This window comes from Ambystoma mexicanum, chromosome 3q (assembly GCF_040938575.1).
Source record: "Ambystoma mexicanum isolate Mex_15411 chromosome 3q, UKY_AmexF1_1, whole genome shotgun sequence".
Classification (NCBI taxonomy): Eukaryota; Metazoa; Chordata; class Amphibia; order Caudata; family Ambystomatidae; genus Ambystoma; species Ambystoma mexicanum.
Window position 1 is genome coordinate 1,017,191,929 of NC_090926.1, and position 20,192 is coordinate 1,017,212,120.

A 20,192-nucleotide genomic window follows, 5' to 3' on the forward strand; every position below is an offset into this window, starting at 1 on the left:
GAAAACCCTGGGTGCCGACTTTAATCCGAACGGTAGGGCTCTGAATTGGTAGTGGCGTCCCTGAACCACGAACCTGAGGAACTTCCTGTGCCTTTTTAGAATGGGGATGTAAGCATCCTCCAGGTCCAACGACGATAGGAAGTCGCCTTCCTCTAGCTGTCCCAGCACGTGCTGGAGGGTGACTGTCCTGAATTTCTGCGCCTTGATGTATTTGTTTAACCGACGCAGGTCCAGGATGGGGTGCCAACTGCCTGTCTTCTTTCTGACGAGGAAGTACCTTGAGCACACCCCGGAGCCTCCTGGGGACGAGCTCAATGGCACCTTTCTTGAGCATCGCCCTTACCTCCAACAGCAGTTGAGGGACGCGATTCTCCTTCCTGGCCACGGGAGGAATCTGAGGGCACTTTTAGAATTCCGGCGAGTGCCCGTTGGCCAGGGTGTCCAACACCCAACGATCGGTGGAGATAGACTCCCACACTCTGACGAACTTCGTCAGCCGGCCTCCCACCGGGGTGCTTCGGTGTGGGCCCCGACAACCCGGCCGGGTCAGTCTTGTTTGGAGGCGGCCTTGCCGCCTTGGCCTCCTTGGCGATGAAGGCGGGATCCCCCTTGCTTGCCGCGACCTCTGTAGGCCTCCTGGGAAGAGGAGCGGGCCGCCTGGCGCTAAGTGGACGAGCCAAAGCTGGATCCTTTGGAGGCACCCTGTCTGCCTCCGGGGATCCGAAAGGGCCGTCGCTGCTGAAGCACCCCAAGGGCCCGGGCCGTCTCCGAGTCGGTCTTGATGGCCTGTAGAGACTCGTCCACCGCCTTACCAAAAAAGTTGTTGCCGTCGAACGGCATGTCCAACACTCTGGTCTGGACGTCCTGGCGAAAGTCTGTCGCCTTGAGCCATCCTCGTCGTCGGAGGCAAACTCTGTTGCCCAGCTGGCGAAATTCGGTATCGGCAATGTCCGTTGCCACCGTTATGGCGTGATCCGACGCCACCTCGCCCCCCTGCAGAATTTCCAGGGCCTCCACACTTTTGTCATCAGGCAGGAAATCTAGCAGGCGAGCTATCTTGAACCAGAGCTCCCTGTTGTAGCGGGCCACGATCACTAAGGCGTTGGCCGCCTTAATCGTCTTGCCCTCGCTGTCCGGCGGTAAAGTGGAAGTTGAGGCCGCCGCGCCTGCTGCCTTCTTCTTAGCCGCTGCCGAGACGACCGAGTCCGGCGTGGGCTGGGCCCTGAGGCACAAGGGGGAGGCATCGGGGACTCTGTACTTCTTCTCGTACCTGTCCCTCTTGGCGGGTGTCGTGGAAGGGTTCTTGAGGACAGCAAGCCCCTCGTCCCAGATGTCGTTGAGTAAAGGTACCGCGAGGACCGTCTTCCTCTTGGCCTCTCGTCGTTGGTACAGAAACCCCCTCCTTTTTCTGCTCTTCAGGGCAGAGCTGGAAGAGCTCGGATGCCCTGGTTATCATGGCGTGGAAAGAGCCAACCTTGTCGGCTGGGGACGCCCGCGGGGGGTGGTTGATTGACGATGGGATGTCCGCTGTGTCATCGCCGCCGTCATCGTCCGTCGCCGTATCCTCTCTAGGGTCCGGCGAGGGGGATGAGGGGTCCACCGGTCTCGCAGGCATGAAGTGCGGAGCAGGGTGGACTCTACTCCGCTTGTTCGGAGGGCTTCCCGACTGGCCTGGTTCTGGCTCCTCCGTCGGGATGCGTGGTAATTTCGTCCTTATCTCGGTACATAAGGATTGGATTGCCAACAAAATGGCCGCCGAGCTATCCTGGGGCTCAGGCAATGGCTGCGACGGACGGGATGGCCGCTCCACTGGGCCCTGTTCGTCGTCATCGTCGCTATCTTCGATCACGTCAGCAGGGACCGTCCCCTGGGATCGAACCTTCTCGAACCTCTCGTTGAGGTTTATGAACCTCTCGTTGAGGCCTATGGACCTTTCGTTGAGGCCCTTCTCGGTTTCCACCAGTTCCTCCTCAGAGGCTGATTCTGAGTCTGTACTGGCCACCGCCCCCCCTCTTTTTCAGCCGGGGGCTTCACGGGGGTCTTAGCGATGGGCTGGAAAGAGGATTCCCTCCGCAGTGGCAGGGATACTCTGGGCCCAGAGGCCGTTTCCACTGGCGTAGTCTCAGCCGGCTCTGCCAGGGTCGCAGCGACCACTTCGGTAGAGGCCTTAGCCGGGTGGATCAAAGCCCTCACCACCTTAGGTGCATCCTGGGCCTTCACCTTGGGGGGAGGGTCAGCACCTCGCTCCCCCTTCGAGATCCACCGGGTCCGCTCCAGCGGCCTACCCGGGTTCTTGGACTTCCTCTTCCCCGAACCAGAGCGCTTGCTCGTGGTCGAACGTGCCGGGGAAGTAGCGCCCTGCTTGGCAACCGAAGAGCCCGACCTTTCGGCGCTCCCGGTGCCTGCGGACTCGCGGTGCTTGGCCTTCTGTTGGGCCCCCATCGCCGGGGCACCCTCAAAGGACTTAGAAGCCAGCTCAGACTTCTTCTTCGCCTTCTCACCTGCTGTGCCCTTCTCCAGCCAGGTGGCGAGGCGGGAACGACGATCTTGTTTGGTCCGTTCCGAAAGGTTCTTGCAGAACGCACAGTCCTTCTCCACGTGCGTCTTGTTCTCATGGAGGCAGTAGAGACATTGCAAATGCTCGTCCTCCTTGAAAACGTTATATAATCCGCATCCAGGGCAGTTCCGTTACAGCTTGGATCCGGGCGTCAAGCTCCCCTTGTCCTGGGCCATGTCCGTTGAGGTAGGCCGCAGATCTTCCGGAATCCTCCAAGAAGTGTAAACTCGACGAAAACTTCACCCTTGAGGGGCATAGAAGAATTCCGAAACGGGTCCCCGTTATCGGAAGTAGAAACGGTGGAGCTTGAGGTTCGATTGAACCGAAAAAATGAGAAATTCTCCTGAAAAGGCATGAAAACGCAGTAAAAAACTCGAGAGCTAAACACGAGGACTCCCAACACTTGAGCGTGCGGTAAAAATCTGAGGATGGCTGCCAGAGGCGGGGCTTAGGGAGAGGGCAGTCATTGGCTGGGGGCAGTATGACCCAAAGATCAGTGATTGGTTACTACTAAGAAAGACAGATCAGAAACGAAACTGATATTGATTTTTTCTTTACCAAGGATTCCCAGCCCGACGACTGGGAATATTCATGAGCATGTGAATTCATGCCAGACCCCATGCTGGAGAAACAGAGTTAACACTTTTGAAGGAATGAGAAATCTATTTTTGTTCGAATCTATTTTTGATGGGGGGAAGGGGGGTGCTTTTGGGCAGCTGACAAAAAATGGCTGCTTAGCTCCGTGCACAGCCGCGCTTTATCCGCGGTAATCTGCATCATCCGGTGCCTACACCCATTCCCCTGCATTGCTGACATTGAGGGCGTCCTATACCTGTGATTTGGGCTAAAATCGGTGCCCCGTCGCCGGTTCCCGGGCTGTCCTGTTGATCCCCGTTGCCGGGCCGGACCTTGGCCTTCTCATTCATTGCTGTGGGGTGCGTGGCAGACTGCGAGGCGCCGCCCCCGACACTGCTGTGGGTCCTGCTTTGCTGACTGGCGGCCGGGCTGTAGCCGTGTGACTGCAGTGACTGCCCGGACAATATTCCTTTGCTGCCCGCCTTGGCCCTGGATCTGGCGACCCGCGAAGTGGCGCCTGGAACGGGTCGCGATTCGGACTGCCCCTCGGGTGGTGCTGCCCTGGGCCAGAGAGGCTCTGACTCGTGTGGGCGGCTGGGGACCCGTGCTGCGAGGTCCGTCGGCTGAGGGCAGAGCCGCGGGCCCTGCGGTAGTACGCGCCGCCTTGTCTCGTTACCTCGCCTGACTGGGGAGGCGCCTGGCTACTTGCCGTCTCCGGCTGGCCACGGCGTTGCTGCTTGGGGGAACTCACCATCAGGCCTTGGAGGAGGAGATAGGATGCAGTGCCCCTGTCCCTCCGAGGATTCGCTGGAGTGCGCGGCTGAACTCCCTCCCTTTACTGGGCGCGGAGCCTACATCCGGACACGCTACTGCACATCAGGTGAGGAGCTGGTGGGGGGGATACATAGAGGCTTCCTCCGCCGCCCTCCAGCACTGCTTCTTAGCTCCCAGAGACACTTGATCCCTGTATCCTCGTGGCTCTGGCCACCTGTACCAATATTGTGCTGTGCTTGGCGCAACCCTTAATGTGGGCCTGCTAGACTGCTTTATTCCCTGGCTAACCTGCATTACTCCCCGGCAATATTCACCTGGGACACGGACTGCCCCCACCTGGCAGAGCTTAGGCAGAGCTTAGAACCCCTGTTGTCATATTTAACAGATACGCTGCTTTACACACTGAGGTGCCCCTGGAGTTTGGGGGCCTGCTCTGCGATCCGCAACGTGCCCATGACTCTGGAGAGGGCCCCCTCCCCCAGTTGAGTATTCAGCAGGCCCTGTCCTGCTTCCAGCCCCCTGCGCCACACATTTACCCCACTGCTTGATACCGCATTCTGGCAACGGGAATCTTTGTCATTGTCTCGCATGATGTCGAACAGATCCAGGAGTGTGAACAAAACCGGCGCCATGGACAAATTAGCCAGGGAAACCCCGAGGCCAGACGCGGCCCAATCATCAAGTGACCAGATGGATGAGACTCCCCCCGCTGAGGTACCGCCCATGGATTTAACTGTTATGATGGAATCCATGGCCAGAAACTTTGTGTCCTTTCACGAAAAATTAGATGACATTAACGCGAATGTTGCAGCACTCAAAGCCAAACTGGATCATCACGGCTCGAGAATCACTGAGGCTGAGACCAGGATAGGCACCAACGAGGACAACATAGCCTCGCTACAGGACACTGTGACCATGCTGACCCGTGATATGAAGTCAGTTAAAGCCAAATGTGATGATCTCGAATCCAGGTCTCGCAGGAACAATATACGCATTATTGGGGTTCCGGAAAATGCGCTTAAGGGCCGGCTCGAACTTGCAACTGAAAATCTTCTTAAGGAACTCTTGGGCAACCCCGACCTATCGCCTTTTTTTTACTGTTGAACGCGCTAACAGAGCGCTTACTCCGAGTCCCAAACCAGGGGATTTCCCAAGGCCCATTATTGCAAAAATACTACATTTTAGAGACCGCGACCAGATTCTCTGACTGGCGTGGGAAAAGGGAGAGCTCAGACCAAGTGATCTGAATATTCCCGGATTTCTCTACTGCAGTGCAGCAGGAGCGCCACCAATTCCTTGGGGTTAAACAATTGCTCCGAGAAAGGAACATTCCTTATGCCATATTGTTTCCTGCACGTCTGAAGTTTACGTTCAACGGCAAATTATACCTTTTCACGGCGGAGGCGGTAAAATTCATAGAAGCGCATATCCCCTTACACGCTCCCGCTGGCGGCCGCATGGACGATGATTGAGCTTTTCACTCCCCCTGTATCCTCGGATTCAATTGCTCGCATAATGATCGAGCTTCACTCGCTTCAGCGGCATTTCACCTGCGACTAGGCTCAGCCATGCACTGTACCTTGCCACTCTGATCCTACTGTTCACATAACAAACATGCCTCTAGGGGTACACGATGCTGTGCCAACGTCACACTAACTTATATACTCTGTGTATCCCTGTCGTTCATTTTTGGGATACACATTATTAAGCCAATGCAATGCTGAACTGTTTAACTTGCTCATATTTCTATATCTTCCTGTTCAAACTGCAGCGCCCCAATGATCTATATGTTCTATATGTAGATCCCTGTTTCCCATTTAGAAATGCAGGGGCATACACTATACGACCACTAATATTGCTTGTCTGGTAACGGAACCATTTGGTTCCATGCGTGCTAGTGTACGGCAATGGCGCACCCCACTGTGATTGCACTGTTCTTTGAGACACCTTGGTTGTGGGTTAGCCCCAGTTGGGGATGGCTCAGCTGTGCACAGATAAGGGTGGGTGATGTTCGCACTGCTAATCTTGGGTTGGTGGTGAGGGAGGGGGGAGGTAATGGGGTGTTATCTAAAAAAGGCACACGAGGTTGCACGGCACACGAATTAAAGGGCTACGAGCGCACTTTCCACTCCAATCTCAGGAATTCACGCATTTATTGGATCTGGGAGGTTCATTAAACATGTGGTACGGACATAGTGTTCTGTCACTGAAATGTCTACTGTCATAATGTCCTGGAATGTCCGAGGGCTAAGCAATCATACCAAGGCCCGTAAGATCAAGGCCCACGCTAACAGGCATAGCTGTAAGGTACTATTTCTTCAAGAAACACTCCAAGGGTCACATGCCAAGGACCATGGCCCCAGCATGGGGCCCCGCTAGATTCTACACTTCCTATACCACCCAATCTAGAGGCGTCCTTACGATGGTCCATAAATCAATTAAATCCATATTACATAAAAGCTACATAGACCCTGAAAGATGCTATGTTATACTACACTGCATGCTGGTCAATAAAGTATATCTGCTTGTTAACACCTACTGCCCCAAAGTGGACTCTCCCAAGTTCTTTGACACGGTGACCACCGTACTGCTAGGCTATGTAGGAATTCAGATTATATGGGGGGGAGGAGACATGAACCTTATTCTAGATACTATTTTGGACTGAACTGGTACTGATGCCCGAGCCCTGTCCAATGCCGCACACAGGCTACATGGCCACATTAAGACACTAAATATCTGCGATTGGAGGACGCTGTACCCCCAACGGCGGGAGTATACTTACTACTCGACGGTGCATCACAGCTCAACCAGGATAGATCTATTCTTTGTGTCAAGTGAAATCATGGGCAGGGTGGAGGGATCCCGGATCTTATCCCGCACATTGTCAGACCATTCCCCAGTTACATCATCGGTGGGGCTGGGAATGTCTATCCCGTCATTCAGCACTTGGCGCTTTAAATCTGAAGCCCTCAGAGACATTGTGTTCAGGGCTGAAATACTGGCCGACATAGAATCCTTCTTTGAACACAACTCTCTCCAGGCCACGTCAGCTGCAGTTAGGTGGGTCGCCTCCAAGGTGTATATTAGGGGAATGTCTGTCTCCCGGGACGCTGGAATATTGAAAGCAATCAGAGCCACCCTCGGTCGCTCTGAAGCCAAACTGAAACAACTGGAGCTGCAATGCTCAACTGGTGCTGACCCCGCCATACTCACCCAAATTAGCGAAGAACTCCAGACGCACAACTCACTTGCTTCCAACGAAGTCCAATACTTCAGCCGTCGGCAGGCCGCCAGGAAATATGGTGAGGGGGACAGACCGGGGAAAACATTAGCGACACTTGTAAGAAGGGAATCTGGCCTGACTCAGATTACCTCCATCAAGGATGAGCATGGAAACGCACAATGGGCGGACCAACCAATCTTAGATATATTCACTGAGTTCTAGAGATCACTCTACTCCCAACCTGCTGAGCATACTGCACACCACATGCGTGGGCTTCTAGGCCAGATCCCTACCACAGTAATTTCCCCCCCTACCCGGGACCAACTAGACTCCCCAATCACATTAGACGAGATAGTAACGGCCATCTCAGACTTGCCTAAAGGTAAGGCGCCGGGCCCTGACGGGCTCACCGCCGGATTTTATCAAGAACACATCGCCATATTAGCTCCCAGGCTGCTTGAGGTCTGGGTCGAATCACTCCGTGTTTCTATCCTTCCCCCCTCTATGCATGAAGCTGTCATCATGGTACTGCTCAAACCTGGTAAACCCGAAGACGAATGTGGGTCTTATAGACCTCTCTCTCTCTCATGAATCCTGATACAAAAATCTTTGCCAAAATCATAGCGAACCGTTTTTTGGCCATCATGACATATTTGGTTCATGAGGATCAGGCAGGCTTCGTCCCTGGGAGATCCACCTCCCATAATATCAGAAGATTGTTTAATGTCATGTCCCGTATAGACCAAGACGCGCAAGCTGTGGCGGTTACTTTGGATGCAGAGAAGGCCTTCAACATGGTTTCTTGGAGATACATGTGGCTGGTGCTGGAGACAATGGGCGTCGGACCAAACATGATTGGGTTCATCAAATTACCATACACTTCCCCTGTGGCGCGAGTACGAGCTAATTTACTGACATCCAACCTGTTCACACTCTTCAGGAGTACCCGTCAAGGATGCCCTTCTCCCCAATCCTTTTTGCTCTAGCAATAGAGCTGATGGCGGACTATGTCCGTAAACGCCATGCCCGCAGAGGAATTCGATTGAAAGATGACCCCGAAATCATATCCTTATATGCAGAAGATGTACTACTATACATCAGAGATCCTAAAACCCATCTTGACCCCATACTGAGAGATATCACTTGCATCGGCACACACTATGGTTTCACAATTAACTACTCAAAGTATGAGATCTTCCCGCTTACTAAATCTACCCAGCTACCCACAACTGAATACGCCCTCCACTGGTCCCCGGGGGGTATCAGATACTTGGGCGTTCAGATATCCCTAACCAAACCCACCCTACTTGCTGACAACTATTCGGCAGTAGCACAAATAGTTGAAACTAAAATCTCGCGGTGGCAAGCTCTCCCATTGGCCATGGCTGGTCGGCTCTCCCTCTTAAAATGATTCCACTTCCCAAGCTTCTTTACACCTTCAGTAATGTACATGTATGGCCTGGGAAGGTATACTTCACCAGACTACACACTATGCGCACAGTTCCAATGGCACTCTGGCGCGTTGCACAAGAAGTGGACTGACATGGTGCTTCTGTACAAACAAGGGGGACTCACAGCTGCGGATTTGATACTTTATTGGACTGCGGCCCAGGCCCAACAAGCCACTCATTGGTTTCCTGGTTCTCCAGCCCGACCGCATGTCAATTTGGAGGGTCTGGCAGCTGCTGGTACCAACATAATGTCTCTAATACTGTATCAGCATTACACACCTGACTATCGACCCAATCAACGCGACCCTTCGTGCCTGGACACACTTGCTACGTCCGACAACCGAGTCATCTCCATACTATAAATGGCTCCCGGTGTGGGCCTTCCCTGGCCTGGAACCCACGCATGATGCCGCCCTGGCACGACACTGGGGGGCCTTGGGATACCAGGCACTGGCTGACTTCTACCCCGAAGGCAAGGTCATTGATCCCCAAACATGGAAACCAGGGCACACAAGATCTGCCTTAGAGACCCTCCAATATTATAGACTCCGGGCCGCGTTTCGCACTAAATGGCCCTCCTTCCCAGACGAGCCCCCAGACGATCCGGCGATTGCATACATTGCTAACTCTGGAGGCGCCCACAGCGTCGTCTCTTCACTATATAAGATCCTGCAGGATACTGCCTCGACTCAGGCTCTCAGGGCGCGCGATGAATGTGCAACTGAATTGGGCCTAGAAATATCCGATTAGGTCTGGGGGGAAATGTGCCTACATACCAAAAAGGTCTCCCTTAACTTCCGCTACCGCGCCATGCAGTACAAACTGCTACACAGGCTTTATTATACCCTGCATAGGACTTCAATGTTCACCCATACCATGGTGCACTCCTGCCCCCGTTGCAGAACGGAAGAAGCTGACCACTTACATATGTTCTGGACCTGTAATAAACTGCTTGAATTTTGGGAGAGCATCTTAGAAACTCTTACTGTAATTATTGAAGCTGTGGTTGACCCTGATCCTTTAGCAGTCCTGTTTGGAATGTGGAGAATGGATGACACTAGACGCGTGGCTAGATTTCTGAACATAAGCTGTATGATAGCTAAAAAATGTATACTCCAGTGTTGGAAAAGCTCCTCCCCCCCAGTCTTTCAGAAATGGCTGCACTTGCTCACGGTCACGAAACTGCGAGGAGGAATACCTGACCATGCTCCCTTCCCACTCCCACCCCAAGAACATCTGGGTTTAATTCAACACTTATCTTAATAACCGAAGTAAAGATTCACCCGGGTCTGGCCTGTCCCCTGCCCCACCAGGAACCACTCCTACATCATGAACTTCTCTACTGTCCCTTCTCATGTGATGATCTGTCGACATTGCTGCGTTTAATGTATTGTGATCAATGTGCTGCTCTAAAGTATATCTGCGATATATATTATTTGCCTTGATGTATGTGCCTAATGTGAACCTCTGCCGTCAAATATAAGTTTAAAAAAAAATAATCTATTTTTGATGCCTGCTTTCCTGAGCTAAGCATTTGGCTGACTCGAAGGAACTTGATCCCAAGAAGCTAGGAAAGGCTGCTGAATTGTAGGTTGCCAACAGGGGTACTCACAAGGATTCTGGGGCAACTCAGAAAAAGGATGAAGGAAAGCAGCAAAAGAAACATGGCAAAGAGAATTCTAAGACCTCCAATCCAAAAGAGGGCCCCAAACAGAAAAAGCATAAGCCACAAGGGAAACTTCTGAGAACTTTGGCAAAGACATTTCAGTTTAACTACCAGTACTGCTTTATCCTATAAAAGACTTTAGCCCATTGACTTTGGCCTAACCTATTGCATTGAATTGACTCTCTCTGGTGAACTCTGGTGAACTGGTGAACTATTTACACTGTTTAGGAGTAACTGTAACCTTCTTTTTATTAACCTATGCCATTTTGGTCCTCCTTCAAAGTAGTTTAAATGCCTCAGAAACTGATAGTGTGAAGTACTGAACTATATTTGTGCGTGATATAGATTGCCTCCTTCTAATGAATGTTTTAGAAGTGTTTACCAAGAAACCTGAGTATAAGAGACTATTTGAATACTTGTGATTGTAGACCTCTGTGTAACATCATTACAGCTCACATTCCCTTCTTGGGATGAGCCTGGCTGCTCATTAGCGCTATAAAAAAATGTGTAGTACTGATTTATACCAAAGGTTGGTTTGCTTACACCTGTAGTCTTTGTGTGTAGTGGTCCAAAAGGGTACTGCATACAAACTTTGCCCAACATAGACTAATGGATAAAGTGGAGTACATTTATTCAAACAAAGGAAATAAGCAGCTGAGTGTGATAGGTTATATTTATTCAAAGGAAAAAATGTAAATTGCAGCAACACTATGGAAATGCACCTAGCATGCAATAACTAATTGCCGTGGACGGGCATGCACTAATAATTAATCTAAAACTATAAAATATAGCAGAACTTTCAAGAGTTCTTCAACACCATTTACACAACTTTATAGCATACATGCAAACCTTGGTAGTGACTTCTTCCCATTGGTATATATTCTAACGAACAACAGTTTTTAAAAAACGTACATTGACATTTTCGGAAGAATTAAAGATAAACTACCAAAACAGATTTTGCATACAATCCTATGTGGTATGGACTATGAATTGGAGGCAATGATAGCAATATAGCAAATTCTCTCAGATATTCAAATCCAGGAGTGCTTCTTTCAATACAGCCAAAATCTGGGAAAGAATATCCAGAGACATGGATTACAATCAAAATATGTATCCGACAGTGAATTTCAGTTACAGATTAAGAAGTTGTGTGCATAAGCATATGTGCCAAAAGAAGTGGTAATCAGAAGTTATGAAGAAATGGTATTGTGTGAATACTATAGGGAGAATGATGAATTACTAACATTTTCTAAATTACTTTGATGAGACCTGGTTGGGTAAACAAACACGACATAGAAGACGCCATCCAAGAATTTCAGTGGAATACTGGAATTGCTATGAAGCAATAATCGCAGAGGCACCGAAAACAAATAATGAACTTGAAGGTTGGCATCACAGCCTGAGTGGAAGAGGCAATCCAATATTATGGACATTTTTTAACTCTTTAAAAATCGAAGAAAGTGTCCAAGAAATCAAAATACTGCAGCACATGAGTGGCACAGCAATGGCAGCACACACACAATAAAAAAAAAAACTAAAAGGAAATGGCGCTGAAATCTTCCCAAATGAATGTCAAAGACTACATTACCAGTCCTGCGTTTAAAGTGGCATTTGTAATTCAGTAAACGAATGCTTTCAATGAATTAGAAGTAGTAGAAGATCATTAAAGAATGTAATAAGTTTGCATGTATAGTATAAAACGTTTGCAACTGTGTATGCATATTTCCCAGAGTATAAATAAATTGCTAATGGTCACTGAAGTACTGGTAGCTGATTATAAAAGAAAATTAAATAATTAACACATTATTTTAAAAAAGCAAATTGTCCGACATTAGATATATTGCTGCTGAGCCGACCGCATTGTACATAAAATTAAGTTGCAAAAAACAACCGACCACATTGTACTTAAACCAAATTCGAAAAGGACACTGCTCGCTTAGTGCATAGAATCAACAGGGAATCTGAATCGGGAAGAGATGGGGGAGGCACGAAAAATAAAGGGACACTATGAATCGCAAAGCCGCAATGTAATGGGGAGGGACAGAAAATATGAGTCGCAGTAGTTCGAAATTTTGACATGAGAGAAACGGCGTACACAGAAAGGTTGTACTTATGATGGCAACCTTTAATAACAATTCCAAAAGTAGATGCCTATGGAGTTTTTCAGACTCCAAAAATAAAGAAAAAACATAATCCAAATCAGGTCAAAACACATGAGTGAGAAAAAGGGCTCACTCACTCCAGGGTTAAAATTAAAAAGTCCTCAAGTCCAGAAAAAGAGTTCAGGGTCTCTGAGGTTGAAGGGAATTAGCACAGAAATGAGTATTCTCCCTAACACAAAAGATGCCTATAAAAGTTGGAGGAAAACCGGAATTCAAAAATAAAGTATGGAGGGACATAAAACTGACTCCCATAGCCAGAGAAAAAGAAAGGTGGAGTGGGAGAAAAAGTTCCCACTCACCCAAGAACATAGAAAAGAAATACACAAGTCCAGCAAAAAAGTGCTGGGTGTCTCATAAGCGAGGCAGATTTGGCATAAATTAGAACATCTAGGCCAACAGGTACAGGGAACAAACTGTTGTGAATCACTGAGGGGCATGTATATTTATAATACTGAATTACCTGAAGATGTGTCCAGAAGTGTCTCAGATGCATGTGAGCGCTGTTTCCGATCGGTGCCTGAAGCACGAACAGTACTTGCGCACAGTTTCGAACGATGGACACTGGAGGGAAAAGCAGGCAGCAGGGTAATCTGCCAGAGCACGGTTACGGTGTGTGGTTTGAAAAGTGCAACTAAGACAGGCATTCATTACCAGGGTTATCTAACCAGGTGAGCAAGCAGGCCTCCTAAAAATGCTCGATTTACAGCTTCCACGATTAGTCAAACAAAAGAATGACATCCACTGTAGCAGGACCTGCATATGTAGAGCATATGTGCATGTTGATATTTTGCTTAATTTGGAACAATAAAAAGAATAACAAATATGGTTTTATGACATCAATTGTCTGGTATGCAGGATAATCATCAAGTAAATACAGATAACACATTTCATAGACTTAACATGTTAAGGACTTCAGATTTGCTGTCACCATTAATTCGAATGTATGAGAAGCATTAAATAACTAAAAGAACTTACCCAGTTTCCAAATTGTGAGAAAATGGTCCTTGTTTTTCAGGATGCACTCCAAGTGCTTCACAAGCAGGGTCCCATTCATCAGATTCCTATGGACTGCCATGAACACAGAGTCTGCTATGACCATCAATGTCTTAGCATCATCAGTAAGCTCAACCAACAGCTGCCCATCAGCACCTGGATAAGACAAAGAGAAAAGTATGAGTAATGCCCAAACCCTGATAATGCGTACATTTGTCTGTGTGCATGAGAAACCAAAATATTACTGACCAGTAACAATAGCTTTGCTGCTCAATAACCATCATAGGCATACATGCTCCGCACAATAATACTTTAACATCTGGATGGGCGAGCCAATAGCTTCTTGTTTTTTGTAAAAGTTAAACTTGTGGGCGTTAATCATTGCCCCATCTTTAAAGGCTGCTTTTGACATCAACTAAAGGCCACTATATCTACCACATCAGCATCCATTTAGATTGATGCTTTTCCACGAGTGTGAGTGTATGTTACGTCAGAATGACATTTATTGGGGATTCATTTGCCAACTGTGGGTACTATACACTTCTACTGAAGTCCCCCTGCAACTGCAAACCCTAAATGGTGTGCTGTTCTAAGTAACCCCAATGGTTAGGGTGCTTCTTTATCACCCCATCCGGTTCCTGGGTGGGTTCTCTCACCCAGAAAGTATGCTGTGAAATAAGTTGGTGGAAGCTACATATTTTGTTTTTGGGCGAACCATCCTGTAGCCTTTTCTACCACATTGGCAGTCCAATGCTCCTATATGGTGATCATTGGGCCACCAATGCATTTTTTAAAATCATATACATGGGCCATTTCATATGTAGGCTCTTCACAGAGCCAACCAAGCCCCCTTTTTTGTGACTGATTAGGAATAGGTCTGATGAGGGTCTCCCAAGGACCTTCATCTATATATGTATGGGTGTACCTCAATTAATGGTTTTTGGCTGTCCAATCCCGACAGGTTGGCCACCACCAAAACTCTGAAAATCACACCGCTGTGAAATGGTGGATAGGGCTACCCTGGATCACGTCCCTATGTGTAGAAAAATTGGGCAAAAACAATCCATTCAAGCCATCTATGGGATTTGTTTGCTGAAAGGGGCTGTAGTAAATGGGTGTTTCAAAGTATCATAATGTTACTACACTGTCAAAACTACAGGTCAGCGATGACAGATTCCTTTTTTTTTTAAGTAGCCTGACACATATTTCTAATAAATGTGTGCAAACAACCTAGTGTAGCAAGGCAGCCACGTGCCTCTATTTTTTTAAATAATGGGATAACATGCTGCATTTTACATCACACGTTCAGTAAATAATTGACAAAAAGTCAGTTTACAACTGGGTTTGGTAAGGCAAAATGAAAAAATACAACAGATGCCAGATCACTAACTTTTCAAGAGCATTGTTATGATGCCTTTGCCCACCAAATATGCCAGGCCAAAAATTAAGTTAATGGTGGCTGTATCCCAATATGAATGCCAGTACTCCAACATATGCCAATATCGACACACAAGACTAACTGAGCATATTGCCAGGAAACAAATGCCAAGCGGTTAGGCAAAGTTTGTATGCCGTACCCTCTGGGACCACTACACACAACTCTGACTACAGGTATAGGCAACCCAACCTTTGGTATTAGCTTGCAGTACACAGTTTTGGTAGCGTGTTGAGTAGCCAGACTTATCTCAAGACGGGTAAATGTGAGCTGTAGTGGAGGTACACAGAGATTTACAGTTACAGGTATTCAAATAAACTTACATTCAAGGTTTCTTGCATAAACAATTATTAATTTATCAGTCAGTTAGAAAGCCTTCTTCAGAAGGGAGCAATATAATAGTAACAGACAAATACACTGCAATAAATAGGGATCTGGGGACATTAATATCTTACTGTTGGCATTTAGAATACTTTCAGAAATTGGTAAAAGTCAAAGGTTATTAGAACAAGAGACCACAAATATTCTTAAGCAGGCAAATACTTTTGGATCCCCCAAGAAGAGTCATACCATTCAATAGGCTAAGCCAAAGTCAATGGGCGAAAGTCTTGTATAGGATGAAGCACTTATGGTAAGAAAATGGAAAAGTCTTTGCACAAGTTGTTAGGAGTCTTTGATGAAAAGAAGAATCAAATGTAGGGCCACAAGCTGATTAGGCTTGTGAGTTGTAGAAGTTTCAAGCAACTCTACAATAAGAGGTAAGTTCTCTCAGACTTGTTTTACAGTACCTTAGAAATGAAGAAAAGATGCAGCTGACGACTTCTGTTCCAGTGCAGCTCTGCAGATCTCACTGGGCCTGAGTCGGGGGGACAAGAGGGAGGGCGTCGGGGGGACTCATGCAATGCACTGGGACGGTCAAAACTTGCAACCGGCAAACTTCACTTTCAGTGTCTGCTCTGTGTTTCTGCCCCTCGCGTCTACCACAAATAGCAACACTGCGTTCCTGGCTGTCGAGATGGACTTTCCTTGCTTCTGGGGTCCCGCACTGTGTTGAGGGGGCTCAGGCTTGGTCACTCCTGCTTTTGGGAGTCCGGAGGATCTTCCAAAAGCTCTAGGCCAGCTTAAAAGCAACACACACAATAGTGGTGTTCCTCTCCCTTGCTATATGGTTTCCAGCAGCAACTCTGTGGAAATTCAACCAGCTCCGAGATGGATGTCCATGTGGTTTACTTTGGAGTTGATTGGTCCCACCCACTCAAAGGGAGAAGTTTTCCTCGAAGGGGCTTCTCTGTCAATGCAAACTTGGCGTTTCAGAACTGCAGCAGGGCTTCACTGGGCAAACCAACGGTCCAGGAGTTGCAGCAGGCGTCCTCCTCAAGCTCTTCTTCAGTTCCTTCATCCAGTGGTCGACTCTGCCTTCCAAGCCAAAGGACTCGCCTTTTATTCAGTTCTCTCCCAGTCATTCCCACCCAGCTCTCAGTCACCAAGCAGGGTGGCTGTCCTTGCCGGACAATCAGCCAGCAAATCACCACAGAGTGCATTTGGGAATCCTAGGAGATTAAGCACAGGGAGTGTCGGGCACCTCCCTCACTTCCTGCCTACCCCAGACACTCTGGAGCCAGAAGTGGTTTCACTCGTGAAGCCCGCCAAAGGCAAAATGAACAAAGACCAAACCTGGTTTGGCGCGCAGAGTAAATCTCAAGAAGGACCTTTTCACAAAGAAATGCTGAAAAAAGAAGACCGGGAGTCATTTTGACAAAGACGGCACCTGTGGTTGCTTTACAGCATCTGTGAACGCAGCCCGAGGTAAATGCACCCCATGGTAGTTCAAACGAAACCACTGCCACCAGCCATTCAATGAGAAAAGGGTAACATAAAAAAAGTTACATGAGAAGATAGACAAAGGGGCTACTAAGTAACCCCTCCAGCACCCTATTGCAAGATAGTGTGTGCTGGGTCTAGAAAGTTACAATGGCAAGTCAATTTCACTTTACTGCTCTGGGATACAGTAGTTTATCCCAGGGAAAGTAGTTAAAACTTTGGGAAATCTGATAGACTTCCCTGTGTCACTGCATTGAAGGTGCTGTGTGACACAATGTAAAAGATGATGCCTATGGAGTTTGTCAGACTCCACAACCAAAAGAAACAGAGGTAAATTCCACAGTAAAATACATGAGAGAGTGGGGAAAGGGTCACACTCTTTCCAGGGTAAACAAAATTCAAGTCCTCAAAATCCAGCAAAGTTGCTGGGGCTTTCTAAGGTGGAGGGAATTAGCACCTTTCTGAGAATTAGCCAAACAGATCCACTCCTTGGCGGCTAGATAACGTAAAGATGAGACAAGTTACTTACCTTTAACTATTGTTCTCCAGCATGGGTCTGGCATGGATTCATATGCTCAAAAATATTCCCCTTTGAAAGGCCGTGAATCCTCAGTAAAAGAAAAAACTTTCACTTATAAACTATTTTTCTCCTCTAAACCAATCACTGTCCTCTGGGTCATACTGCCCGCAATCAATGACTGCCCTCTCCCTAAGCCCCTCCTCTGGCAGTGACCTTCAAATTTGGTAGCAAGTACAGTGGCAGTATGCTCAAGATGGCAGGATGTGAAACATTGCCAGACCCATGCTGGAGAACACCGGAGTTATAGGTAAGTAACTTGTTCCTTCTCCAGCATGGATTCACATGTTCATGAATAAAGAATACATAGCAGTACAATCATTACACAACCACGGGAGGTGGCAAGGTGTTAGGCAAGATTGTATGCAGTACCCTTTGGGTGCACTACAACAACCCTGACCCCCTTGCAATAGGAACCCAACCTTTGGTATAAGTATGTACTATAAAAGGTTGGTAGCGTGTTAATTAAACAATTATTGATTTAACAGTCAGTTTGAATAAGCCTTCTTCAGAAGGGAGCAATGTAAAGCAATACACACATACACTTCAAAAACACACACACAATTATCCAAATCAGCAAATACCCGTTTGGGATGGCTCACAGACACTACCTACACCCTCAGGTGACTTCACTAGCTAGGGTGTTGTGGACATTATATCACTGTTGCATTTAGAATATACGAGAGGAGTGTAAAAGAAAAGAGGTTTTAGAATAAGACAAGTGTTCACACAATTATTCTCAACCAGGTAAGTACTTTAAAAAAAAAACAATGTAAAGTCTGTTAACCCTTTCCTGGAAGGAAGGCAAAACACATATACAGAAGAGAGAAGAGTCATTCAGGGACCAAGGCCTGCCAATGTTAAGTTAGCAAAAGTCGGTGAACTGAAGCATTTCTTGAAAGTAAAAGTCTTGCACAATATTTTAGAAATCTTTGTAGTAAAATTAAAATTGAATGAAGGGTCACAAGTTGTTAGGCCCGCGAGAAGTGGAAGATGCAAGCAACTCTACAAGAGCAACTGAGACAAGTCTCAACTGAGATCAAGCAAGGTGGCACAAGAGGTAAGTTCTCTTAAGACTGTACAGTACCTTTAGGTTGAAGAAAAGTGCAGCAGATGGCTTCTGCTCCTGTGCAGCTCTGCAGATCCTGGTGTTCCTGGGCCTCAGTCGTGGGGACAAGAGGGAGGACTTCTGGGGACTCCTGCACTGCAATAGGACGTCACCAACCGCAACCAGCAATCTTCAAACAAGTGACACTTCAGTGTTTCAGCTCCTTGAGTCTACCTCAAATAGCAACACCATGGATCTGCTTCCTGGGAGTCCGGAGGATCTTCCTGGAGCACTTGGACATCTTAAAGGCAACACAATCTGGTGTTCCTCTGCCTGGCTATTCGGTTACAGCAGCGACTGCAGTGGAAATTCAACAGCTTCAAGAGGGTGTCCAGGTGGCTTACTTTGGAGTTGATTGGTCCCACCAACTCAAGGGGAGAAGTCGTCCTTGCGGGACTTCTCGGTTGATATGAATTCGGAGCTTCAGCACAGCAGCAGGGCTTCACCGGGCAAACCAACGGTCCAAGAGTTGCACCAGGCGTCTATTCCAAGTTCTTCTTCGGATTCCTTCGTCCAGTGGTTGACTCTACCTTCCAAGCCAAAAGTCTCGCCTTTTATGCATGTTTCTCCCATTAATTCCAGCCTAGCTGTCAGTCATCCAGCAGGTTGGCTGTCCTTGCCGGACATCCAGCCAGAGTACATTCCTGTCTCCTAGAAGACTAAGTACAGGCAGTTTCGGGCAGCTCCCTCGCTTCCTGCCCGTGCCAGACACCCTGGAGCCAGAGGCGGGCTTTACTCGTGAATCCCGCCAAAGACAAATCAAACAAAAGGGATCAAACCTGGTTTGGCGCGCAGAGTAAATCTCAAGAAGGACCTTTCCACAAAGAAATGGCGAAAAAAGAAAACCAGGGCCATTTTGACAAAAATGACACGCTTGGGTGCTTTACCGTGGCTGCGAACGCAACCCGCAGTAAAAGCACACCATGGTAGTTTAGTTTGATTACTTGTAAAGCGCTGCCGAACCCTAGGGTAACTGGGTGCTAATTCTTTAGATTCAACAGTGGTTACAGCTTGTTGCACATACAGGCAGGTGAAAATAATACATTACAATGTGGTTCGAGGACCTGGTTACAGAGTGGTCCGGAGAGAAGCATAGTAGGTTATGGCAGGACCAGGTTACAGTTTGGTTCGCCGCAAGCATAGCATACATTTGAATGAAGCAGCAGATAATACATTAGATTACAATGACCTAAGTAGGGTAATGGACCCGTTGGGAATAGTTAAGTGCGTTGGCAGACTATTGTTGGGTGCTGAGCAGTTCCTTGACTTTGGCTCTAAACAACCAGAATGAGGTGTCGGCTTTTATTGTCATGGGTAGTGCATTCCAGCATTTGGCTGCCAGTACAGGGAAACTTGCTCCCCCAGCTGTTTTCAGGTTAAACTTTGGTATATTGAGTTGGTGAAGGTAAGGTGATCTGGTTGGTCTGGTGGTATTCTGTCTCGTGAATTTGGCTGAGAGGTAGCATGGGCTGTCAGGTATAGGCATTTGTGAGTAATGATCAATGCCCGTAGTTTAATTCTTTCACGGATAGGGAGCCATTGGGATTTCTTTCTGAGCGTAGAGATGTGGGCCTTGCATGGAAGATTGAGGGCACAACGGAGGGCATTATTTTGGATTATCTGTAGTCTATTCAAGTTGTTATTTGTAGAACCAAAGAAGAGCGTGTTGCAATAGTCTAGCCAATGTGAGGCAACTGTTAGTGGATAAACATTGTAGCATTTATAAGTTTATTAGTATATGCTGTGGCTGAGATGGTAGTGTTGATTTGCTTTTTGAGGGAAAGCATTGAGACTAGTGCCAAAGTCCGATTGAAATGTGCTTTTACTCATGTACTACTGCTGCCTCCTA

At 47.8% G+C, this 20,192-nt stretch overlaps 1 protein-coding gene across 3 annotated transcripts in view; it reads right to left on the reverse strand.

Annotated features, from left to right (window-relative positions):
• Nucleotides 1-20,192, reverse strand: part of RNF213 (ring finger protein 213) — a 3,248,263-nt gene that overhangs the window by 1,921,165 nt on the left and 1,306,906 nt on the right. For all 3 annotated transcript variants that reach the window (XM_069655189.1, XM_069655190.1, XM_069655188.1), the window contains exon 17: nt 13,385-13,558. In XM_069655189.1, the coding sequence (XP_069511290.1) occupies nt 13,385-13,558 (174 nt within the window). The remainder of the gene's footprint in view (nt 1-13,384; nt 13,559-20,192) is intronic.